Below are 26,536 nucleotides of genomic sequence, written 5' to 3'. Positions count from 1 at the left end.
TGCTGCTCTAGGTACATTAAGCAACAGCAAAATGATAAATAATGTGTGGTGTCTCATTTGCAAATTAATAACTCTACAGGCTTCTATATCTGCCTGCCTGATAAGTTGTTTCTAGCTGATAAGAATTGTTAGCCGTTACTGTAATTATTACAGCTTAGGCTTCAGAAAGTGAACCTAAATTCTAAACCATGAATTATTCTGACAACTGATGGCTCAAAATTCCTACCAGCCAGTTATATCATTCAATTTGCCTTGTATGTTTTATCATTTAAAGATACAGTTTTGGAATTGGAATTAATTTGCAAACTGGGCACCATTAAATTAGGCTTGAATAAAGACTGGGAGTGGATGGGTCATTAAACAAAGTAAAAACTATTTCCCCATGCTAATTTTTTTCCCCTACTGTTACTCATACCTTCTTGTCAAATGTTTGAAATGGGCCATCCTGATTATCACTACAAAAGTTTTTTTTCTCTTGCTGATGATCACCCACCTTAATTGATTGGTCTTGTTACAGTTGGTATGGCAACACCCATTTTTTCATGTTCTCTGTGTATATATATTTTCCTACTGTATTTTCTACTGAATGCATCCGATGAAGTGGGTTTTAGCCCACAAAAGCTTATGCCCAAATACATTTGTTAGTCTCTAAGGTGCCACAAGTACTCCTTGTTCTTTGTGCTGATACAGACTAACACAGCTACCACTCTGAAACCTGTCACCATTTTTGGGCTGTGTTGGCCAGCCCTTAATTCCTTGATGGAATAGGGGGTTATCTGATACTTAAACTACTGCAGCTCCCACAGACTGACTTTCTGCCACGGAAGACCCATAGCCATGGTTCTTCAAGCAAAAATCCAGAAGAGAATCAGAAGTTATATTTTTAAACCCTCAGATTACCTATTCTTAGGGCCTTATCAAATTCACGGCTATGAAAAATGCGTCACGGACCGTGAAATCTGGTCTCCCACCATGAAATCTGGTCTTCTGTATGCTTTTACCCTAGACTATACAGATTTCACAGGGGAGACCAGCATTTCTCAAATTGGGGGTCCTGACCCAAAAGAGAGTTGCGGGGGGGGAAGGCAAGGTTATTTTAGGGGGATCGCAGTATTGCCACCCTTACTTCTGCACTGCCTTCAGGGCTGGGTGGCCGGAGAGCAGAAGCTGGTGACCGCCCAGCTTTGCAGGCTACGCCCCACCAGCAGCAGCGCAGAAGTAAGGGTGGCAATACCATTCCATGTCACCCTTACTTCTGCGCTGCTGCCTTCAGAGCTGGGCAGCTGGAGAGTGGTGGCTGCTGACTGAAGGCCCAGCTCTGGAGACAAATAAGGGTGACAATTCTATACCATGCCATTCATACTTCCGCACAACTGCTGACAGCAGCTCTGGCTTCAGAGCTGAGCTCCTGGCCAGCAGCCACTGCTCTCCAGCTGCCCAGCTCTGAAGGCAGCGCCACCAACAGCTGCGCAGAAGTAAGGGTAGCAGCCCCCCCTACAATAACCTTGCTACCCGCCTACAACTCCTCTTTGGGTCAGGACCCCTACAATTACAAAACCTGACCTTTCAGATTTAAATAGCTGAAATAATGAAATTTACAATTTTTAAAATCCTATGACTGCGAAATTGACCAAAATGGACCCTGAATTTGGTAGGGCCCTACCTATTCTGTTTAGCAGGCTCTCATTTTCGTAATAATTTCTTTTGATAAATAATTCTCTTTTGAGAAAAGTTTGAACATGCTCAAATTAGTCTGTTTATTCTTGGTGCAGTTAAAATAGTTAATATAATAAGGAACCACTAAAGAGCTTTCAGTTATCACAGAATGCAGTAAGTTCACTAATAATGTAGTGGGTCCATGTGAGCATATTACATCTCTGCTCCAGGAACTGCACTGGCTTCTCACCTCCTCTGGTTTTAATTTATGAGGTTTGCTATGGTTTGGGATCTAGCTATTTTATGGCCTGTATGTCGTTTTATGTGCTATCGTAATGACTAGGATCCCTGGAGTGCTAGTTCCCTCTGGTGGTCTGCAGGAGCCAGAGTTTGCACCTTCAGATGCATCATTTCAGTCAAGTATTTAATTAAGACATCACTCGGTCCAGCATCTGATTGGCTCTGCAGAAGTGCTATATTGCTGTTTTTAATTATTAATAATGATAGCTATCTTTCATTCTGGGAAGTGTCATACAATATTATGAGTCATTTTAATTAATGGATTGTGGTGTTTAATTTACCCCTTAAGCCCAGATACTATGACAATAGGTTTATAAAAAGTCATTCAGAGATAAATCATCACAAACCCAGCTGAAGATATTGGGGGGAATGCCAGGAGCCTCTCACCCAACCTTGAATGGCCCACGCAAGGGCCTGTCATGGTTTTACTGCTTATTTATGTGTGCCTCCAGAGGTGCCCATTGACTCAAGGGAGACAGTGATGCAGTGGCCTACCAGCATGCACAATGAGCCAGCTGCACTGAACGAAGCAGATTGCATCATTCCAAATGCACTTGGCTGCTCAGGGTGAGATTGTACTACCCTGAAACATCATCGCTCCATGTGTGACAGTTTTGCTCCACATTATTCCCTATTCCTATTCAGGCCAGTGTCTAAATGTTTCAGTTTGACCCTAATTACATTGATCGTGCTGAATTAGAGTTGTAGCGTGGAATGAGTTATAGCCTAAAACAAGAAAAAAACCCTCCTTCTTAGAAGTAGTATAGCTTGAATTAAGTGTGGCATTTTCTCATAGCTAAAAGTTTGGTCCTAGCAAAGAAGAAAACCAGTTATTCTTACTCTCTGAGAGTAACAGTGTGTTTATATATTTTGCTGAGGGTTTTCCTTGCACAAACATAGTGAATCATTAACAGCTGAAAGTTGCCTTAGCATTCTTGGGTATCATATGTAATCCTCATAATCTCTAGAAACATTAGCTTGTTGTCCATTTTTGACAGCTGTCAGCAAAGCTAGAAAAGATGGGTAACTTGTGCTTTGTGGATTAGACAGATGGTATATACAGGAGTACAGCTCTGAAAAATCTAATAATTCAGGTTTAGTGTAGTCTAGTGTCTGTTATCAATCAGACAGTCCAAAATATTAATGATCTTAGAATAATAAAGTAATTAAACCTGCTTGAGTACTAGATTCATTTCATACATCTTAATGAGAGCTAAATTTGAACGTGCACTTGTAAAAAAATAAGAAATTATATCCTGCAAAAACAATGTTTTCTGTGTCTCCAATTAATATATTCTGTATTTAATTTTATAGTCTGGTCTTGATCCAGAAAAGTACTTGACCACACACTCAACTTTAAACATTTGAAGAGGCACACTGACCTCAACGGGACTATGGTTTGCTGAATCTGGGCCATAATGCTTAGTACCTTGCAAAACCATGCCTATACTGAGTTTAGTTCTCTCTCCAGCTGTGGGACTGGAGAGAGAGGCAACACCACACCATCTTTCACACCCCTCACTATACAACAACAGAACTGGAAATGGAGGCAATTCATGGACTCATCTTTTTCCCTTCAAACAGCTTGAGGCCATACAAATTGTAAAGTGTGTTCCAGGCAATAGCAATGTGAGTGCCCAGTACTTTCAATACTAATATAACAGAGTAGTACTGCTGATAATCCAGTGTGAGTTACAGTAGATTTTATGTAAATGACCTTAAAATATTCTGCCACAAATTAATCCTGTGGACAAACTAGTATCTATTATGTACGTTCAGTCAGAAATATCTGTTTGTTGCAAAGTTCCTAAAATTTTGAAATATACATTTTTCCCAAGAGCAAAACATTTTTGCAAAAGTTTCAAGGACTGATTCAGACCTGAACCAAAATGAAGCTGTAACAGATAAAGCCATGGTTTGAAGATATAAAAATAATGTTAATGTTAGTTCTTGTTGATCCTGTAATAGGATGAAAGCAATACAGAGGACTGATTGTCACAGTGTGAGATTAGTTACACCATACTCCTTTCCTAGTGTGTTAGAGCTTCTCAAAGACTACATATGTTAAAAGAAAGAGTTGCCAGTAATTAATTGAAAATTAAATTATTTAATTTTATTAGATTATTTTAAAACTTGTTATCCTATTTCAATTAAGATTAGTGGTTTAAGATTGGGTATTTTTGTTTTGCCTCTTAAAATGTTTTGGGGTGAGGGTGGTGCTCATGAAGGTGAGAGACATCACCTGGTCTTAATCCAGGTTTACTTGGCAGCTAGCATGTCTTTTCCTGAGCTAGTGGAAAGCAAACTTTGTTCATAGTCAAATTTATAGTAAAAATTCAAGGCCATAGTCTCTGTCCTGCTGAAGCCACTTTGCAAAGCTGACATGACACAAAATGCCAATTAAAATAGCTGAAAATAATTAGTGGAGAATTCCCTGGGGAAATTTTCCACTGGCTCTGCCATCTCCTAGGTCAGCCCACTCCCATCCCAAGAGTAAGGGAATGAGGGTACTTGTCGAAGATTTTCTGGGTGTGAGCATGCATACATGGTGGGGAGAGAGGGACGAATCAGAGCCTCACTATGCATGACTCTCCACTGCCACAGAGTCCATTGTGGGGTGGGCAGCTGAGGATTAGAGACCTGCAACCAGTTCCCTGCAGCAGCCACTGGTCAAAACATCCAAGCGCACCTCAGTCATAGTGCAGAATTGGCCCTAAAGCTACCTTCCTGATCCCCAAACATCAATCTAACCTTGAGTAAACTTGTGTATGCTCTGAACCCCATCATCCTGAATGTATTGCATCTGCACTTGCATTCCTTCCTCCCTGCTTGTCTTTGAATTTATTACCGGTGGGAAGATGGTTATGAAATGAAGGGGCAGGGCCTGTATACCTATCTCCTGTAGAATTGGCCTGCGTTCCTGCTAAGATGCTGAATGCAGCACTGTGTATCAAAAACTGTGGATCTGGGAAAACAATATATTCAGAGGTCTCCAACTACACATAAGAAAAGTTGTATTTTCATGGCTGTAGTAGGAGTTGGACATTGTAGCTGTGGGTCTACAAGTCTATCCCTAGTCATATTGTTAAACTGGTTATTTGGACAGGAAATAAATACTATGGATGAATGAATTTTAATTTTTCACCTGGTTGATAATCTGTGCTGGGCAAATGTGTAATGAATGGTTTAATTGAGGCTGCACTCTAGAGACTGAGTCGGAGTTATGAGGAAGTTAATGTTTTTAAATAAAAATGATACATTAGTTTAATTCAGGTAAGGAATTCACTATTTCAGTTTTCCTTGCAGTCAGTTTCAAATGACAAAGTGGTCATCTTTGCATTTATTATATTTTTAATCAATTTGTGAAGCTTTTAAAAAAAATTAAAAAAAAGATGTTGGCTTTGGGATTCAACTTTTTTAATGTACCTGGGTTTGACATGTGACTGTTATGAACAGGTAGAATGCTTAGTTTTCCCAGGACAGAAAAAGAAATCTAATCACAAAAACCATAAATCTGACATGTAGAGACACGAGGGGGTATGGGATTAAGGAAAAATGTGTGTCTTGTTCATATCTGTATGTTATTGCAAGACATTACTACAGTATTGTACATTATGGACCACATCTTCTGAGTCAGGGAATTTAGAGGTATGGACCTGAATCCCCAACCTGAGGCTACAGTGTGGCAATGAGACAATTACTTGACATCAAACTAGTGCAAGTATTGTTAGAGAGCTTATTCCTTATCTATATCCTAACAAGTATGTGTACACAAGCAGAGGAATCAAACCACTAGCTCATGGTGTAGACATAGCCATAGATGGAGTGCCACCCAGCATCCTGCCTTCCTTTGTGCAGCAGAACCATACGAGCTGCACTGCCTGGGCACATGAGGGAGTCAATTCTGTCCTTGTATGAAGAAGCTATCGGTGTTTTTATTCTAAATTTACCATATATGACTTGAAACAACAGCGATGTAAGACGTAAGTTACGTTTCTTAAAGCAAAGTTCCATCTGTCCATTGGTATAAACAATGCTATGGTTTTGTCAAATTATCCATTATCTAGATTTAATGCAAAAAAGACCAAGATGCAAAATACATTTTTCAGAGGACAACATTTCATGATGTTACTGTTTCCATATTACAGCAACTCACAAAAAGACCTTTGTATATAGTACAATGAATTTGATTGCAAGTACTGTGGCTTTTTGTATAGTAAAGGTGGTAATGTTTTTATATAACCCAATAATAAATTACAACATGCTACCTTTTTCTTAGAGAATAAATGTACATTTACATGTTGGTTACGTTTGTATGACTGAAAACATGAACATTTGCCAGTATAGAATAAAAATGTGCAGATTTTTCACTCGTCCTTCAATTTGTTTTTTCATTATGACTTTCTTTTCAGTCTCTCATCTTTGCCTTATTCCAGTTCAGAGTTATCAAAGCTTTTGACAGCAGTTCAAGGAAGCTATTTATATGAAATGTTTCTAGAAAATCTAACTCTACCATCATGAAAATTCAGAGTAAATACAAAGATATTAAATTCATCTTTTTCACCCTCCACAGCAATGGAGTTCCATGAAAACCTGCACAATATAGGAGCAAAGGAAGGTTTAAAAGAAAGGAAACTACAAAAAGCAGTAGAGAGTTTTACCTGGAATATTACAATTTTAAAGGTAATGTCTCTGGTGCTGGCAATTATGTTATTTATTCCATTCACACTTGGTCTTATAACTGTATTGTCTTGTGTAGCTAATTAGTGGTCACTGTGTGATGTGATTTCATTTTTTACTATCATAAATTAGCTCAAGTATCCTGAAAGAGTAACAGGCTGTCAACATGAATTTAGACAAATACACTGAATTTTACCATTGTAATTTCTTTGGGGTTTTTTGTTTGGTTTAGTTTTTGATATGTTCTTTGTAAAACCTTTTAATGTTAACAGGGTCCCCTGTGGTCCTGAATATCCGTATAGGACAATGATTATTGATTTCTGTGGAATAAATAGGGCTCTGAAGAGGCTATGCAGTTGTTCAAAATCTATTCAATGATTTGAAAAGGAGAAGCAGTATTGAGATAAATGCAGATCAAGAAAGGAAGTAAATACAAGTGTTGATCTTTCGTAATCTATAATGAATAGTGCTTAATGATGTATACATAAATGTATTAATACTTCTGATTTGAGTAACTGAGTATGTTTGGTTTAGAAATTCCCTCTGCTTTTTCTTATGCACATATTGCTTAAATTTTGACTGAACATGAAGTGATGTAGTATAAACAGTTTTCAAATGGACACCTCAAATAGTTAAAATGCAGAATGGTTTTCATATTTGTCATCTACAGTCCTTCTGCACAGTAGAGTAAAATAGTTTGATAGTTATCACAGCTGTCTCCCTTAATTTCTCCAATTCAGTCCTTCCAGCCTCAATTTAAATAGTTTTCTATTTAAATTTAATAGATTCCCAGTCCCCTGTCCAGCTGAGTACCTCATCCCTACATTAAACTGTAAAATCTATTTTAATTACAAAAATTGTTTCATTTCTTTCTCCCTCTAATGCATAGTTTTTAAACCCTCTTAATTGTTGAAAATAAATTTTCCTTCTACCCCCTTCTCAGCTTAGTTCTTCTATCCACACTCATGTTGTTATACCCATTATAGAAAAACATTACATACAAAACCATCACCCACAGGTTGTTCTCCCACACTTGCTATCCATTTCAGCTGACAGATGCTGGGCTGTGCTTTTCAGAGTATTTAAGATGGCAAAAGTCCTCTTTGAGCCCAACTCTAGGGAGAAACAAAAATAGGTTAGATTCATTAGAGCATTCACAGGTAATAAATTCTGTCGGTAAGGTTCCAAGTTCTGTTTAAAGCTAAAGAGGCCAGATTGTCCTGCAGCTTCTGCTAGATCTGGGTGAAGGAGGAACTGAAGCATCATTCCTCTATGTCTTAGGACTCTGGGTGTATTGGGGGATCATGGTCCAACATTCTGGGGGGCATGAGGGGAAGGAGTTATTTGCTGCACTTTTCTTTCCTGAGCATCAGAGATCAGCTTAGTTATTCCTACCTAATTTAATAGTGCCTGAAACAACAATAACTTAGACTTCATGTCTGCATCCGATTCAGAGTGTAGGGAGTTTTCTATAATTGCAGTGTCTGGTCAGTGGCATCCCAATGTCCATAGGAGCCATGATGTTAGGGTTTGGGGTGGGAGGCAGAGGAGCAGTATGGTAAACCTGACCACTCACGGTACTGAAGGCCTGTCACCCTCGCATGCCATGCCCTTGGGACCAACAAGGTTGGGAGGTGGCAGGCTCTTCCTTCTGAGGGGACAAAACTCTTTAATGTTCCTCCCACACTGAACTCCCATCTGCAGAAGGGTACCACTTGTGCCATAGAAAATGCTATAGCAAAACAGACCAATGAGCCATCCCGTCAATATCTTGTCTCTGTGTGTGGCAAATGATGATGGAGATATACCACACTGAAGATGTAAAACATTATTGAAAAGTGCTTTACAAATATTAGACAATCACAGCAGCCCTTTAATTATTATTATCCTCCCCATTTTGCAGATGGGGAAGATGAAAGACAGATAGGTCTTTCTCATCTTGCACTCTGGTAATCCAGGTCTCAGTCATAGACTTGAACCAGTCTCCGATACTTCAGAGTAAGGCGTAAAAAAAATCTGATGCCCCTAAATGTGGTACTGTCATGATACATTACCATGCCACTTGAGTGGGTGTTCTATGAGAGAGGCTTAAAAATTAAAGCCAACTTTATATGGCTTGGAAAAACTATGATCAATAGGGCAATTGACTGAAGTACATAACGTCTTAAATAGTAGAGGCCGTTTCAACCCAGGTTGTTGTTGTTCTCTGAATAGAGAGGCTTAGATGAGAGCACACATGCAAAGTAAAATTAAATTTACGCAGCATTTTCTTTTATTCAGCAGCACATTTTTATTCAGAAAAAAAGAAATAAACGTATATGTTAAATCCAATCCAATAATAGGCCATAACAGAAGAAAGCTTAAGTGTTACCTTGGATTATAGTCTGTATCTATATGGGAGCTCTGATTTACTCCTCGTTTTTAGTGAGTACATCTTTTCAAACAATAGCAAAGTGCTATCAGTTCCTAGTAGTTAGAGATAGAAAATATATTAATATGTCATTGAGTTAATTCTCATGGAAAGTCAAGATATTGCCCTCATTCCAGACTTCTCTTACCCAAAAGACCTGTTGGTGTCTCTACACATAAACAGGAGGCTTCTACAGAGAAGAGAACAAAAAATAAAAGAGGAAAAAATAGCTCTCAAATCACAGAAAAACCGTTGGTTACAGAAATAAATGAAAATACTTTACCTTATAGCAGAGGAGTCCAGCACATCATTCAATATTACAGTGTGATCAGAAGAGAAATATCAAAATAGAAAAATCCTAGAGTAAAAAGGTACAGATAAGTAGGGCTCAGTATGCTGGGGACTCAGATATGGCCAACATGTGGCTGACTACAACTGTTTATAGTGTTTTCATAATATTAAAGAAAGTTCTAGGATTTTTCAAATTTAAATATTTCATCTGTTTAGGAACAGATTAATTTAGTGACCTCAGTGTTTTCCATACATAGATTAGTCCTTTTCACCTGTCTCCATCAAAAGGATGAGGGGTCTCTAAGCTAATAGCAGTGTAGACAACAGTTATTCTAGGTCTTGGTTATTTTAGTTGCAAGTTGTACACCTCACAACAGTGCGAACCAGGGCCAAGACTGTCAAAAGTGACTAGTGATTCCATTTTTGGGTGCCCAGGTGGAAACACTTTAGAGGTAGGGTTTAATTTTCAGAGAGGTGCTCAGAACATAGTTAAATTTAAATTGTTTCAAAATGAACACCCAGAATCTCTAGACACTTCTGAAAAATTAGACCTAGATTGTTAGGCACATTTACAGCTAGGATTTGGTCAGCACATGCCAAATTTTGAATAGCTGAACAAAAACGATATAAAGTGTGTTTGTTCTGCCTAAAAAAGTTGTGGGGCTGAGATACAGCACGTTCAGGCACAACCAGACTGATTGTCTGAGCAGCCAGAAACCGGGGTCATTTTTCCAAGGTTCCAGCAATTATGATCTGTTGATTCAACCTCACACAGGGATTCAGCCCAGCCAGTTTCCTTTGCATTAAGTGTGCTGGGTGTAATCCTGACCCAATTAAAGTCAATGGCAAAGTTTCCATTGACTTACTGGGGACAGCATTTAACCACTTGGGTGTCACATCGGATGCAGGATTTGGATTTATGTGCATGCATTTCCTTGAAAAACTCATTCTTTTAGAATACTAGCCCATTTTGTGCACAGTTTATTCAGTATAAATCTGGTGTACTGGGATATATAAGGATTATTCATGCTGGTGTAAAATATATCCTGATAGGTAGTTTATATTGCACTTCTGTTAATGACACAGGGAAGCATTTTTGGCTTCTAGCACAACTGATTCCCAGGCCTCCAGCATGTACATATTCATTCAGCTCCTTTTCCCATTGATCCATGAATTAAAGTTTTGTGGTGAGAACAGAGCTGCTTGGAATTTGATATAGATCTATCTATAATACTTAATTGAAGAACAGTGAAATAATTAGTATTCTAAATCTCGAGGCAGTCTTGTGAAATGTGAAATTTTATTATTTGAAAAGTTTTGGTGTTTAAATTAAAAAGTAAAAAAAAAAAGGAAGTTAGAGATTTTAAACTTCTGAGTGCATTCACTGTCTACTAGCTTCAACCTGCTCCCACCCCGCTCCAAAGAAAAACTTTTAAGAACCATCACAGTTCAGATATTAGCATTTTCTTTTCTAACTCTCTAGACATGTCAGGTACAAATGTCAATTCTTTTGCCAAAACTGGAAAACAGGATAGACTATGGGTAATTATTTCTTCCTCTAAATATATTTTTGTTATGTGAGCGTAATGAGCTTGTGTTGTGAAGGGTACAATATTGTGGAGCTCCTCAAAATAATTTAAAAATAATGCATGTGGGTATCTTTGTGAAAAATCCACTGTACATCTTTAAAGGAGAAGAGACCCGGGTGCTCACTGACTGTGGAGGTGCAGCAAGACACTGTATGTATGTCCTTGGTTTTCATATGGTGGTAAAGGAAAAGACAAGTTCATGTTCCTAAAAGTGACCTGCAAATAATAAAAGTCCAGCTACTTTGTTTGGACACTAGCAATTAATTCTAAAGTTACTCTAAGATAGGCACTGACCTCATAATTAATTTTAAATCTACTATTCTTGTTTTGCATATTGCTGGCAAGCAAACGTTTGTGTGGGTTTCTTTCTTCTTCAGTGCTGGGTGGGTTTCTAGTTTCATTTATATTTATTGTGTACTCCACAGGAACATTGCAAAATCTGCCCCTTCCACCACTACCGTATACTAAAAAGGGCATTTTCTAATTATTCATCCTAATGAGAAGTTTGAAAAACAAGTGACATTCTTATGAACTTTAAAACCAATAGATATTCTTACTAACTTCAGAAACTTCATATACAATAATAATTATCATGTGTATAAACCAGCTTTTATCAGAGGATATTAAAGTTCTTTGCCATTATTACTTTACACTTACAATCTTTCTGTGAAGTGTCACTTTTTTGGAAAAAAAAAGATTGACCTTTCTATTTGTATATTATATTTATAATGTAGATATTTTAACTAGTTTAATGCCACTGAAGTTTGATATTGTTTTCTTCACCTCTAAGGGCAGGGTCAATTAGGTAATATGATTTTAATTCACTCTTGGAAGTGCTCTAATTCCACACTAAATGGAGGTTCAGTAATGACTGTAGTGCATGTATTGTGAGCTAAAGAAAAGGTGTGAGCTGTGGTCATGAAGATGTATATTGTGACTTTATATTAGGAAGGAACTACATGTAGTTCAAGGTGTTGAGTGTAATGGTCAAAGTACTAAATCATAAATTTAGGGTCCAATAGGAACAATTGAAACTGGAGAGGGTGCAGGGAGTTCCTTTCAGTACACCCACTAATTGCAGTATTCATACCCCATAATGGGTGTGTCAAGGTTCCTTCCCCACTCTGAACTCCAGGGTACAGATGTGGGAACCTGCATGAAAACCTCCTAAGCTTACTTTTACCAGCTTAGGTTAAAACTTCCCCAAGGTACAAACTATTTTACCCTTTGCCCTTGGACTTTCGCTGCTACCACCAAAAGTTTAACCGGTTACTGGGAAAGAGTTGTTTGGAAACGTCTTTCCCCCCAAAATCCTCCTAACCCTTGCACCCCACTTCCTGGGGAAGGTTTGGTAAAAATCCTCACCAATTTGCATAGGTGACCACAGACCCAAACCCTTGGATCTTAAGAACAATGAAAAAGCATTCAGTTTCTGAAAAGAAGAATTTTAATAGAAGTAAAAAGAATCACCTCTGTAAAATCAGGATGGTAAATACCTTACAGGGTAATTGGAGTCAAAACATAGAGAATCCATCTAGGCAAAACCTTAAGTTACAAAAACACACAAAGACAGGAATATCCATTCCTTTCAGCACAGCTTATTTTCTCAGCCATTTAAACAAATCATAATCTAACGCATATCTAGCTAGATTACTTACTAAATTCTAAGACTCCATTCCTGTTCTGTCCCCGGCAAAAGCATCACACAGACAGAAACCGAGACCCTTTGTTTCTCCCTCCCCCCAGCTTTTGAAAGTATCTTGTCTTCTCATTGGTCATTTTGGTCAGGTGCCAGCGAGGTTATCCTAGCTTCTTAACCCTTTACAGGTGAAAGGGTTTTTCCTCTGGCCAGGAGGGATTTTAAAGGTGTTTACCCTTCCCTTTATATTTATGACAGGTATGATCATTACCCTATGGGGAAAGCACTTTTTATATATTAAGAACCGTTGCTGTGGACTGTCCCTCCAGCCCCTGCAGTATAGACATACCTTTTGAGGCTATCTTTATGCATCAGGAAGGAAAAATAAACAATACAGGCTCATTTTATTTGCTCTGTATTTCCCCATGGCTATTTGAAATCAGCCTGCTTCTTTTAAGCAAAAAGCATAACCTCTTATAATAAAGCAAAGTCAAGTTAATCTGAACAACTCTACAAAAATATCCTTATGCTGAAAACCAAGCGTCAATCTTAGCTCCTTCATAGGGAAAGGTCAGGACCGTAGGACACAGCTGATGTAATTTTTAAACAAATTAAGCTGTATTTCACCCTCAAGTTATAGATATTGATTCTCTTTAATTGGTGCAATTGAACTCCAGCTGACATAGTGGAAAATTGGATAAAATAATAAAATAAATTGATAATTTCTCTATTAAACAGTCAGCCTTTGAATTGAATACATATTATAACCACTATACCCAAGGCTTCCTAATCTGTAATTATATGGCCAAATTCATCCTTGGTATACCAAGGAGTTACTGATAGAAGTGGACCCATTCTTGTCCAGCTCAGAACATTGCTTCCACAGCCCTCAGCTCCTGCAGACTGCTCGCATGGCCTTGGCAACTGTTCTTTGGCTTTACTGAGGCACAAAATGGAAAGGCTGGATGTATTTAAAGGTTGTCCCAGATGGTTTCATAAATAGTCCCCAGTCAAAGTCCAGGAAAGCCTTAAAGGGATTAAACATGAAAATTTAATAACCAGAAGAACTTTGCAATGTCAATATTAAACATCCTTTTTAAATATTAAACACGAAAGTTCTTCTGATGTTAAGCTACTGTTAAAGTACAAGTAGGATGGAAACTGGTTTCAGTCACCAGCACTTGGGTTCACAACCCATTATTGTCACAGAATGTCAACAATTTTCTAAACCACAGAATGATTTCACCCATAAATTTAGAGTTTCTGTTTGTCAAATATATCTCAGATGTTCTTCACATGGAGCTTGTCTACACTACAAAATAAAATCTTGACAATGAGCAGCAGCACTAGGAGTAGTTTAACTGGTACTGAACGTGGGTTAGCTCCCAGGTATTGACAAACTGTGTTCAAACTTGCCGTTTTTTTGTGATGCAGACAGTCCCGGAGTATGTGTGTGTGGTGAAGAGTGCTTCTCTTCATTATTGCTAATTTGAGCACAATGGGTACAAATTTCACTTAATGAATGTGAGACCATACAGTGCAAAGCATTTGTAATCAATGAAACAATAAGGCAGGTACTGTACCTAAATGCTATTTATAAATATACTTACAAAATTACCCTTTGTCAATTGTTGAGGCCCCACCCAAATGCCAGCATGAACTCCTTGTTTATTCAAAATGGCTACAAGACTGCAACGTTTTAAAATATGATGCAACAAAACTTACCTAAACACAAGAATTGCTCATGATGGCCACTCCTTCTGAACTCTTTGACCTGGAAAGGACACATAGCTGGTCTCCCCCAGATGCTCAAAGACAGAATACGTGGTAGCACCAGTTCCAAGACCTACCTTGTGGCACCTACACCAACCATTTCTCATTCAGAGCAAGGGGCTGTCCTCAGACTAAGTCACATCAGCACAGGTGACTGACGGTTTGATGCTTTTTCTCTCAGATGGCCAACAACTGTGGAGTTTCCCATCAATTCCATGCCCTACACCTCATAATCATCCCAACCTACAATCAACAATGGTGATTATTTGGAGATGGCCCCTAAGTGGCCTAAAATTTACTGTTCTGTTGGAAAGGAGGACGTGTAAGAACCTGCACAACCATGTACAAGAAGCAGCACAAATACCTGCACTAGAGAAAAGATGCACAGTGTAACCAACACATATACACACACACACAAGTCAAGATGAACTGCATTTTATCGAGATGCCAGTGCCGACCCTTTTCTTATTCAAATACTGCTGCCCTTTAGACAGACTACATACATCGGAGCACCCCTATTGAGCCAGCCAATCGGGTGGCTCAGTGCTGTTCCACATTGTGGTGTCTGCCCTTCCATTTATTTACATTCCTACTTCCTTTTTAGTTTCTGGCCAACAAGTCATTTTAAAAGTAAAATATACAGTAATAATAGTGACAGTCACATGGTACTGTAGAATCTGTGACAAAAAAAGTCAAGCTTCAGGAGAAGATACAGAGTAAAGCAAATGTAAAACTGTTGAGACATTCTACTTGTTGTTGTCACATTGGATCAAAGCCAACATCTCATTTCACAGATGTAGGGAGATGATAAACGCAAAACCCTTTCCTTTTTTAATTACCTTTCAGTTTCTATTCAGATCTGACATTACAGCTCATACCTGAAAATATCAAAAGCAAAGCACGAGCTTTTCCATGCTGATGAAGTTGCTCTTCTAGGGTAGAATACAGGCAAATGAGAATTTAAATTCGTTAAGGAAATGTAATTGATATTGCATATTAACTCATGTCCTCTTTTTTTAACAGTTTATAAATGAATATCATTGTTGAAGTTTGATGTCCTTTAAAGCAATTACTACATGATGGGCCAGAAAGCAATACTGTACTAAATTCATTTTGTGACATATGAACAAATGTTAATACAGTAGATGCTCGTTTGCAGCAACACCTTGTAAGAGCAACCACGACTTATGAGCAACATTTCCCACAGGAAAACTGTCCCTACTGTGAATTGTCGACATGCCCCGTAACAGCTACAGCCACATAGGAGCAACATAGCAAAAGGGCACCGATATGTTGCTACTAATGAATGACTACTGTACAATATACTCCCAGTTATGCCCGTAACATGCATTTTATTCGGATAATTGGGGGTGGCTTCACGAACAGCCGGGGGTTCGTTATTGTCCTCCTCACAGTCCTGGTTGGGGATCTCTGCTGTCCCTTCTCACTCACTCCTGTGACAGCAGAGCTGCAAAGGGCTCCATGTGCTGCCGCAGAGCAGGTGACAGCCAATGCCTGCAGGTACATGGTGCGAGGGTGAGGTTGCGGTCCTGAGAAGGCAGAGCAGAGACCCCCAGCCAGCGTCTGCAGGGATTGAGCGTCCACAGCCCTGCAGAAGTGCAGGCAGCCCTCTGCAGCTCCTCTGTCACAGCCCCACGCACTTACTCCCTTTGACAGTGTGGCCTGCAAAAGGACTCCCTGCACTGCCACAGGAGCCATTCAGCATCAGGGTGGCCTCCCCATGGCCAGGGGCTCCTCCTCCTCACTGTCCTAGCTGGGGTGGGCAGGTTGCTCTTTTTAACCAAACCTCTGCATTATCCAAATCCCTTCCTTGTTCCCCAGCATGAGATACACGCTGTAGAGGCAGATATCTCATCTATCTCATGCTAAGGGATTCTGATAATGTGGATTCAGAGTAGCGGTCGTGTTAGTCTGTATTCGCAAAAAAGAAAAGGAGTACTAGTGGCACCTTAGAGACTAACACATTTATTTGAGCTCACGAAAGCTTATGCTCAAATAAATGTGTTAGTCTCTAAGGTGCCACTAGTACTCCTTTTTGATAATGTGGAGGTTCAGATAACAGGGTTTTGGATTAGCAGGAGTATTCTGTATATGAAATAGAATACTGTGCTTTATTCTGTTGTTCCTTTCTTTAGTGGACAGCAGTGGTTACAGTCCAGGACGGCAGCTTCCTCGCAATTCGCCTTAATTGTGACATGCAAACCCCTTACTGTTCCCATCCCCAGACTGGTTCCCAACCATGTCAGATTTGGTGGTAGTAAATCTTGGTTATGTGGACAGTTTTCCAGTGGAGAGTAGATTCAGAGAATTAAGCTCATTTTACTTTTGACCTAACCCAGATTTGAAAGCAACTCTTCAGAGGTGAAAGGCTGGTAGAACTGACATCGCCATACAGCCAACAAACAGCATCTGGGTTTAGTTTTGGAATTGCTTCAGGCTCCAGGATTGAGTTGCCTTTAAAGATCAGGTTACTGTTGGCGTAGCTGATTCCTTTGTTTCCTTGAATGTTGTTTTCCTTTAACTCATTCTGGATTATGGTGTGTGCATCTCATTCTTGTTTGAGCCATCGGTTAGGTTTGCATTCATTTTGGAATGCATGGGTTTTGCATCCATCTTGGTTTTGCAGCATAGATTTTCAGAGCATACATATATTCCAGTTGGCAATCAATTGTATATAATAGTACTTCACTTTGTGAATCAGGATCAAATAGTGTGTCAAGAAATTGGGTCTTCTGTAACAATGTATAAGGAGTGGAGGATCAGTCCTGCATTTCCTAGTAGTTCCTCACTTAGAGGGCTTATAGGATTGGGCTTTTGTCTAGTCGTTGAGACATTTAACCTGTAACAAATGAATTACTGTATTAGGCCAACTGTTGAGTTCTAAATTGAGAAGACAAATCTTTGAATCCATGCAAAGGAGCTTTTTAGTTTAATTTTATTAAGGTCCTTATTACTGCGTTTTGCTGTTACTTCAGTAAGTGTTGTAGCTGAGATTGCATGACTCTTTCCATTCTGTCACACTACTCCCCTATCTTCCAGTCATTAAGAATTTTTTAAACTTTTACCTTCTGGGAGACGTTTTTTGAAGCTTTGCCACTTCCTGATTACAGATTGTTTGGAAAGTTTTAGGAATAGTTCTGTCTATATCAGTGTTTCTCAAACTGGGGATCTTAATCCAAAAGGAGGTTGCAAGGCTATTGTAAGGGGATTGTGAGAGGTAGGGGTGGGTAGAGCAGTACCGCTCTCCGGCCACCTAGGTCTGAAGGTAGCACCAACACCAGCAGTAGCTCAGAAGTAAGGGTGGTAGTACCACAAGTATGCTCCTATGATTATGTACAGTAATTTGCTATCACTTTTTGTGTGTGTGTGTGAGGGGGGGGTGTTGTCACAAATATTTTCAAAGGGGGGCCCAGCAAAAAAAGTTTGAGAGCCCCTGGCCTATATGAATGAAATACCAGTGGGGAAAAATACACTTTACCCAAACACTGGTAGCAAAGTCAGCACTGTCATGAGGCTAGGCATGGTCAAGGGTTGAACTCCAGCACTGATAGAACCAGCCACCCTGGGATGCATGTACCAGCACCAGCCAGATTTATCGAGACCTTCCAATCCCATAAGAACTTTCACTCCTTTCAACCTAACTCACCCTGACTGTGCTGAGACTCTTGAATATGGCATCAAGTACCTCAGTGCGATTGCCAGCAACACCCAGATCCACAGCATCTGTGATGGATCTAGAGTATTCATTCTCCTCAGCATCCTCAGTTACCTCAGGTGATGATCACAAGCATGAACAGCCATGTGTATTCAGTGAGAGCATCACCACCACCCTTTACCTTAGGAGTTCCAGGGGCCCTCAACACTCCCAGGAACCTGGTTCCTCACACCAGGACCTCAAGGCCTCTATTTCTATGCCCTTGTGGCCCTGTTGGGCACCTTGGTCATCTCACGGGAAGCAAGACTACTCAGAGCAACCATAAGTGCTTAAGGCTCCTTCATTCATTTTTTTAGTAACTCAAGCAGCACCCGAACCTCCACCAACTCAAGTCTCTCATAGTCATAAGGAGGAGCAAGAGGAAACAAGCCCTTCCTCAATAGATTCCTCAAGACCAGTTGCTTTATCATCTCTGGGTGAAGCAGTGTTTCCCCAAAGGGCCCCACAATTAGATGACTTTAAGGAGTTCCAAGACCTCTGGGAAAAAACAACAACGGCACTCCAGCTACCATTGGAGGAGGTGCAGGAGCCCACCCACAAACTAGTGAATATTTTGCAATCTACTGCTCTGGGATGGCATCCTGGCCTATAAATGAAGCAATAATGGATTCAGCCCAATCACTATAGCAGACCCCAGCTACAATTGCCGCCACATCAGGAAGGTGGACAGAAAATATCAAGTTCCATCTGGAGATATGGAATATTTTACAACCACCCTGGTTATCATGGTGGCCAACAAGAAGGCAAGACAGAAGAGAGCAGTGCTAAAGGAAAAGAAGCTGAAGAGGCTAGATTTATTTGTCAGAAAAGGCTATTATTTGGCTTATTTGGACTTGCCAACTATCAAACATTTTTGGGGGGACGGAAGGAGTTCAGTGGAGCCCTGTGTTATTACAAGAAGTCAGATTATATGGTCACAATGGTCTTCTCTGGCTTTGGAATCAATTAATCTATGAATTTTTTTAAAAGTCTTGCTTCCTTTTCTTGAATATCCCCAAAACCAAAATGGCAGGGCTCAAAGAAAGGAAATATGTCATTGTAATAGCCCTTACCAAGGAACGTTGCCTTGTATTGTTCTGGGGTGAATTCATTTGAAAGAATTATGAAGCTTTGAAAATTGGTCCTGTGGAAAAACAGTAAGTGATCATGTAATTAAAGACTGTGTCACACTGCCTGTGCACCAGTGGGGAAATTAAGGGTGCAGAATTAATCCTAATTCTGGCATTTCGTAACATTTAAGTGCTTTACTTTGCAATCTCAGTAGTGGACTTTTAACAGAGTTTGTGTGTAATTTCCTAGGTTTTTAAACAAGCAAACTGGGGGGGGAAAATTCCATCCTGTGGCATCATATTGACAACCACATGGTTCATCAGCATTTAGATCCACTGCATTGACCTTTCCCACTTGAGTTAATAGAGTAACAGATAGCAATAGCAGGGTGTCATTCTTTGTGTGGACTAGCAGTGGGGTGCAGGGAGAGAGGCACGCTTTTCCCAGTGGGTTTCATAGATATTTGCTGACAGCAAAGGAATAGTGAGACTCAGCAATCTTGGGTTCCATTTCAGGCTCTGGATGGGAGTGTGCTCTAGTGGGCAGAGACTCTTCTGCCTATTCCATTGCCCCCCCCCCAATAATTTGACCCATTCTGCACCATTCCCTTCAACTTGTACCAGTCCTGTCTCTTCCCCACCCCTGGTTCCTTGCCCCAGTACTGTTCTTCTTAACTTATTGGCCCAGTCTCCTTGCCTAACCACTGCTAGTCTCCCCGGCCAGGCTCCCTGTCTGAGACCCCAGTCTCTCCTCTTCTCCCCCACCACTTCCAGTCCCAGGCTTCTTGCCCAGCCACTCCCACTTCTCTTCTCTTGAGTCCTCATCCCATCTACCCCACTCACTGGCTCCTAGTCCTAGTCTTCTTCTGCAGGCTTGTCATCCAATCTCAGTCACCCTGTCCACCCCAGCCCCCAGTCTTCTTTCCCAGCCAGCCCCTGCTCTCTCCCAGCACCCCAGCTTTCTCAGCTCTCCCCAGTAGGTCTTAGTCCTGGTTTTTATGTCCAGTCAGTCCCAGTTGTCCCTCTGCTCCCCAGCCCCTTTTCTGATTTCAATGTTCGCCCCATACGCCAACTATCTCCCAGCCCCACTGCATTTCTTTCATCATCTCCCAGTATCCTCTCCCAAAGAGTCCCAGCCAGTTTCCTTGCCCAACCACACCAGCTCCCAGTTGCAGATTCTCTTTCCCCCACTGCCAGCCTCCATGTCCCAATCCACTCCTTTTCTCCCCCTGGTCCAGCTCTTGTCCCCTCTACATTTGAATCAGACAGCTTCCTCCTCCACGAGGCATGGGCAGAAGCATGGTCATTAATAGCACAGGAGAGACCATCTCCCTGCTCGTAGTTCTAGGGCCCACCCCACCCCTGCCCAAAGTAACTGGGAGCAGCCATTACAGAGAAAGTCATGCTTCACGCTTGTAGCCCTGGGCTGGATAGAACATGCACAACCATATGCAGGCGCATGCTCCCTGAGGACAGACTCTGGAAATTTAGCTGCTGAAATCTCTACTGAGCATGGGCAAACTTCAGTTTTCAAAGGCTCATAACTTGGCCAAACTTGAGCATATTTTCACACCAAAAGGCACATCCCTGATACAAAGGCCACCCCCCTGCCAAATTACAAGTCCTTGCTTTAAAATATTGAACATTAGAGCCATTCAAAGAAAAGGTCTCAAGAATTTTTTAACATGGACAAAAAAACCCACATTTTTCTGTAATCTTGTTCTTGGAAATGGCTGAACTGTTTGGCTGAAATTTTTCAGAAGAAAAATCAGCTTGAGGCTGACACGCAGTATGGAAAATTTCAGCCCAAACAGTTAAAGGTTCACATAGTTGTAAGCAACAAAGTCTCAAAATGGGGAGTGTCAGGCAAGCTTAATTGTAGGCCGAGCTACCAGCACAACCTATAATAAACAGCCTGGTTAAAGTTCTCTAAAGTTCTAAAAGTGCATTCTAACTAATCCACATAACAACTTGTGCTAGAGACAGATGCATTCTCGCTATGACTCACTTATTCTACCGGAATGTTTTAAATTAACTTTCTTGGTTGTCATGTTTGGGAAAAAAAAAAAAAAAAGTCCTGGTTTCCTTTAACAGATGAAAGAATCAAAATGTTATTGAAACCAGTAGCTGAACTTTCTGTTGCTTGTCTCCCCATAGGTGGAACATGCATTGCCAATTGCAATTTCAAGGAGGATATTTATTTTTTGTATACAGCAATGTTTTCCATTTGTGTGGCTCAAACAGAAATAATTTGGTACATTCTGATTCCATATGAAAATATTTTTCATCAGTTGTAGGTGTCAGTACCGTAACATTCTTTAGCAAGTTCTATACCGATCTCATATGCTTATTCAGACCTGGCTTATCCTGTTTTACTTCTGCGAGCAAAGGGCGGCCCTCCAGAGAGTGCAAATGTAGTCTCTCTACATGGGTACTGTGAAGTCTTCTATGTGCAGTGGTGACTCAGGGAAGAGGCTGTTCTCTTGTAGCATGGTCAGCCCATGGATTCCTGCATGTAAATAGTATATGGAGGAGTTGCTGTTTGTAGCAGCATTGACTCGTGGTGGTTCACCTCTTTGGCTCTTCCTGAGCACAGCTGCAAGTAGGGAGAGCCTAGATAATGATCGCATAACTCCACCAAGGGAAGGGAGGCATAGCAATTTCTGTAGGACAGGTTCTGCTGTCAGAGTTCTAGGCCTGCCCTTTCTCTGAGCATCTCCTTAAGCTCCTCCTAGTACAGCAGGACAAATACAATTCCTTGGAAGCATCATAGATGTAACCCCGCTGAGTTTTCAGTCCTCTCTGCCCCTCTCACAAGAGCTTTCTCTGACACTAGCCCTTATTTAGGTTTATCACCGGGTAATGTTGAGTGAAGAGAGTTGCTGGTAAACAAAAAACAAAAGCATGTAATTGCCCTGTGAGGTGTACAAATGAATCTTCACATCTGTCTGCATTAATAAACAGCCTGTGTTAAAACTGTAGCAGATTCCGTTACTGAAAGCTGTTGGGTAGCGAGGGTTTCTGTTCTTTTGTTTATACATCCAGTTGGCTCCAGAGAAAGCAAGCAGCATGGCTTCTTACTAACGCACAGTAATCTGGTTTTGATCTTCATGAGCAGGGCAACTGTACAATAAATCTGAAAAGAATCCTATTATTGATTGTGTGTTCTAATTGTATTTGTTCTTACAGGGACAAGCTGATCTTCTAAAATATGCTAAAAATGAGACATTGGAGAACCTGAAACAAATCCATTATGCCGCTCTTTCATGTGGACTCAATAAACCAGGCACTGAAAATGCAGAAGTCTCAAAGCCCCGTCGAAGCCTGGAGGCCATACCTGAAAAGTCAAGTGATGAAACTGGAGAATGAGGGAACTTTCTGCTCATAATTCTGGAGTTTATAACTCTGCAACCAATTGTAGCTGCACAGGACATTTGCTTTGCACTTAATATTGAAAACTATATTTGGAGTTTTTAAAGCACAACTGGAAAAGCTAATTACAATCTATTAAAACTGTGAATGTACGTTGCAATTCTGCGTGTGACGGCAATGAGATTGTTTAACATGGAAATTATCTTGCTGGCCAAAATGTATATGTGTAAAATATATCATAATTCAGTAAAGTGTGCTGAAAAGGGGAGGTGGATTCCTAGGTTAGACTGTGACTGTGCTTGATTTTCAAAATAATTAGGTGTGCAATTCCTTGATTTTTGTGCAAAATTCAGTAATTGTTTGTAATACATAGGTATGCAATTGTGCACCTAACTTATGAAAATCAGGTCAATAAAATGAATTACACATTCCCTAAAAAAATGTGGATTTTATTTTAGACACTTGAGGGTATTTGGGTTTGAAGGGGAATATTTTTTTTCTTGTTGAGCCATAAATAAAAAGGAGAATGTAACTAGACAGTGCTCACTGACTCTTCAGTGCACTATAGGACAGCCATTGTGTGAAAGGAAAATGTGCAATCAGTCTGATATAGCCTAGGTCTGAAGAAGATACATACCTATGAACTTCAGCAAATGTGTATAGCTAATGTAGAAGTGACCAAACTGCGAGTAAAGTGTTGTAAATAATTTTTCATTCTGTGAAGTGAAGTGTTCACATTAAAAGCAAGTTTTGTGATATCACTCCCATGCAAGTAAAGCTTTTAACTAAACTTTAACTTTATTTTTCAGTTTAAAAATATTTTCTTCTATACATAGTAGGTGATGTCTCAGTTACGAGGTTTGTCAGAAACCTGTTTCTGTTATTTATTTTAGATAAAGGTACAGTAGCTAATGTACTCATAAAATTGTTAGACAAACCTAGAGCCATCTATTTGGGCTTCTGATTTAACAATAAAGTGCAGTGTATCATCACACAGTGCACTATATTCGAAGAAAAATAAGATTAAAATGCAGTTTCTATTCAGCAGGGGGGATTTTATTGAATCCTTGAGTGGCACTTTACACCACACTGAGGTTTCACTTATACCAAACCAAGGCCCTGATTCTGCAATGAAAGCTGTGTGAGTGGACCTCTGCATCTACACAGAATCTTGTTGACTTTAATGGAGCTCTCCCTACAGGCAGCAATTTGCCTGCCTGGATCTGATTACACGATAACCTTTAGTCATTAAAAAAGTTGAACGCACTCCATGCAGTACCCTTTGAAGTTGCTTTTCTAAATGACATTCTGTACAGATTAGACGCTGATTGCTGCTCACTCAACTCCCAGTGAGCGGATCATATACTGCAAGCCCAAAATATTGTGCTCCTACTTAGGCAAAACTTCCATTGACTGCCATATAAAGATGTAAGAATATGGCCCATAGTCCCCATTGCTCTTTAAGTGATCTTTCCCAAGGCTGTCAGCTGTGAGATCTCTGATTCCAGTTCTTAGTAGTAGTTAATACCAAATTAGTCTGCATGGGCCAAATGCATCCCTGATGTATTTTTCACAAACTAAATGGGAATGAGGAATGAACTGGGCTACAAATGTACAAGGGCAATTTCACTGTAAACAAATATTTAGCAGAAACTTCAATAACCTACTTGCAGTGCGTGTTTACTGACAACTTTTGATTCAAGCAGAAAGCCAGTAGCTTTAGGAAACATCACTATAATGTGTATCGCCCTTAAATACGACCACAAGTCAACAAAGCTCCAATAGGAATCCTGGCCAGCATCACTTTGCACCACCTACAGTATGGCCCATTATAACACACCATAAATGAGACTGTTTCTTAAACTACACATAATCAGAATTCTGCCATCTCAGGTACTCATTCCATTTACACGTTTCTTTAAGGCACATCTCCTTGAAGCAGCTCAGGGATTAAGATTTGCCTAAGATATTATTTGTTTCTTTGTTCAAAAGGCAAGCAAACTAAAAAAGAAAGGGGAAAAAAAGGCAGTATACTGCATGACTTACATCTGACCTATGAGTAATTTTAAATTAGGGATTAAACTTTGAAACCAAAAGTACATGGGACTGCAACTAATCATGACTCCATCCTTACTAAATGTACAGTTACCCAACACAAAGAAAACTAGTATTTCCAAAAATGATTCCATTGTGATGCCTTTATCACGTGCATGCTTAAATCATGTGCTTAGGTAATGAAGAAAAGCACAACTAAAAATAAAATGTATTCATTCAACCTAAAAAAAACCCACCACCCAAAACAGCAACATTTTACATTCTAGTATTGCTTTCTGTTGCTTTGAATGGAAACCATTCATGCATGGCCCAGAGCTGTATCTAATATGTCTTAAAATGAGCTTATAAGACACATCAACAATGAGATGGACTTGGATATCCAGAAGGCATATGCATCTGGCACTTTAGAAGAACTAAGTGTTTACACTTGAAATGATGCTTGTGGTAATTCAGGCATTGTAAGTTCAAGACCAAAGTTGTCAATGAGGTTTCTTCAATTATGTTCCCTTAATAAGGAGTCCTTGTATCCTTAATACAACTTATTTTATTTGCCACTCCATTTTTAACACTGTTTATTTTCAGGTTATAAATGAAGACGTTTGCTGGTTGTTTTCTAGGTATTCCATTCAAAACAAAACCAACCATGGCTGGTTTTAACTTTATATCCTTTGTTTTCATTGATTTTCCTTATACATTCTGTACACGTTTGAATTGTGATAAATGTTCCCCAAAAATGAATATGGTTCTTCATCAAATTGCCTTTTTTTGCCTTTGGTAAGAAATAGTCAAAGTTAAGATACTGACAGAGAGCAGCGTGCCATTTGAAAGAAAATGCTGTTGCACATTGGAAAAAGTTCACATAAGAATTATTTGTCATTTAAATATTGACCCTGTGCTCTGCTCTGTACACAAGACAAAGGATGGAACAGTCCCTGCCCAGGAAAGGTACCAATCTAAACTGGAACTTCAACTTCAGTTGCACTCAGAAAGCACTGAGTGCAGGTGAGGAGGACATGGGTGGCTGCCTGGTCCTGGAGCCTTCCACGGGCCATTTCAGTCATTCCAGCATAGTTTAAAGCAGCCTCACGTTTCCCTGGAGTACAGTATGCTCTGGCCATGCCCTCCCCTCCAGATGCTGGGCTGGTATAGGAGCAAACTAGTTCAACTTTACACCATCCTAGAAATTCCCTAACAAATGGAAGATATACCTGGGGGAAAACTGTCAATTTTAAGTTCTTTCTTGCCACCCCCATTCCACAAAGGGTCCAAAATGGAGTTCAGGATTGAGTTCTACAGCTGAAATCCTGTCCCCAAGAGGGCCAGGATTTCATGCCAAGAGTACAAGTTCCCCCTATTTCTCTTATTTAGCCTCCTACTCTCAATGCCCTGTTCTGACACAACTTTCTTGTTTAACTGCTTCAAATCCAGGATGAGATGGAACCCATTGGAGAGGTTTCTTTCAAGTCGTCTCCAGACCAGCAGGAACTGATACAATGTGCTGAATTTGTAGACAGTTAAGGTTGTGGCTACTCTTTTCCTTTTCCTGAGAACTGGGCAAGCAATGGGAGAAACTGGTTGTGAACAAGACTGAAGCAAACTCCAGGGATCACCCATCAGTTATCATATCCTGTGTAGAATGCTCTCAACACGTCTGTAAAAAAGTTTACTCTAATTAGCAAAGTGCTAATGTGGTCAGACACACTTTCAGAGTAGGAGGACTTGTGGCACCTTAGAGACTAACCAATTTATTTGAGCATGAGCTTTCGTGAGCTACAGCTCACTTCATCCCTAAGCGATGAAGTGAGCTGTAGCTCACGAAAGCTCATGCTCAAATAAATTGGTTAGTCTCTAAGGTGCCACAAGTCCTCTTTTTCTTTTTGCGAATACAGACTAACACGGCTGTTACTCTGAAACCTTTCAGAGTAGGGAAGTCCTTGGGCAGGCGGGTGGGGGAGGTCTTTTACATCCAGGATTTGATGGAAGCAC

At 40.1% G+C, this 26,536-nt stretch overlaps 1 protein-coding gene across 4 annotated transcripts in view; it reads left to right on the top strand.

Annotated features, from left to right (window-relative positions):
* PLCL2 (phospholipase C like 2) overlaps positions 1-25,284 on the top strand; it is a 191,132-nt gene extending 165,848 nt beyond the window's left edge. For all 4 annotated transcript variants that reach the window (XM_037890463.2, XM_037890461.2, XM_037890462.2 and 1 more), the window contains exons 6-7: positions 6,530-6,639; positions 22,313-25,284. In XM_037890463.2, coding sequence (XP_037746391.1) covers positions 6,530-6,639; positions 22,313-22,492 — 290 coding nt within the window. In that variant the 3' untranslated portion in view covers positions 22,493-25,284. The remainder of the gene's footprint in view (positions 1-6,529; positions 6,640-22,312) is intronic.
* Positions 25,285-26,536: the final 1,252 nt, after the last annotated feature.

This window comes from Chelonia mydas, chromosome 2, assembly GCF_015237465.2.
Source record: "Chelonia mydas isolate rCheMyd1 chromosome 2, rCheMyd1.pri.v2, whole genome shotgun sequence".
Classification (NCBI taxonomy): Eukaryota; Metazoa; Chordata; order Testudines; family Cheloniidae; genus Chelonia; species Chelonia mydas.
Note: the sequence above shows the minus strand (reverse complement) of the source record. Positions and strands in the feature narration are given on the sequence as shown.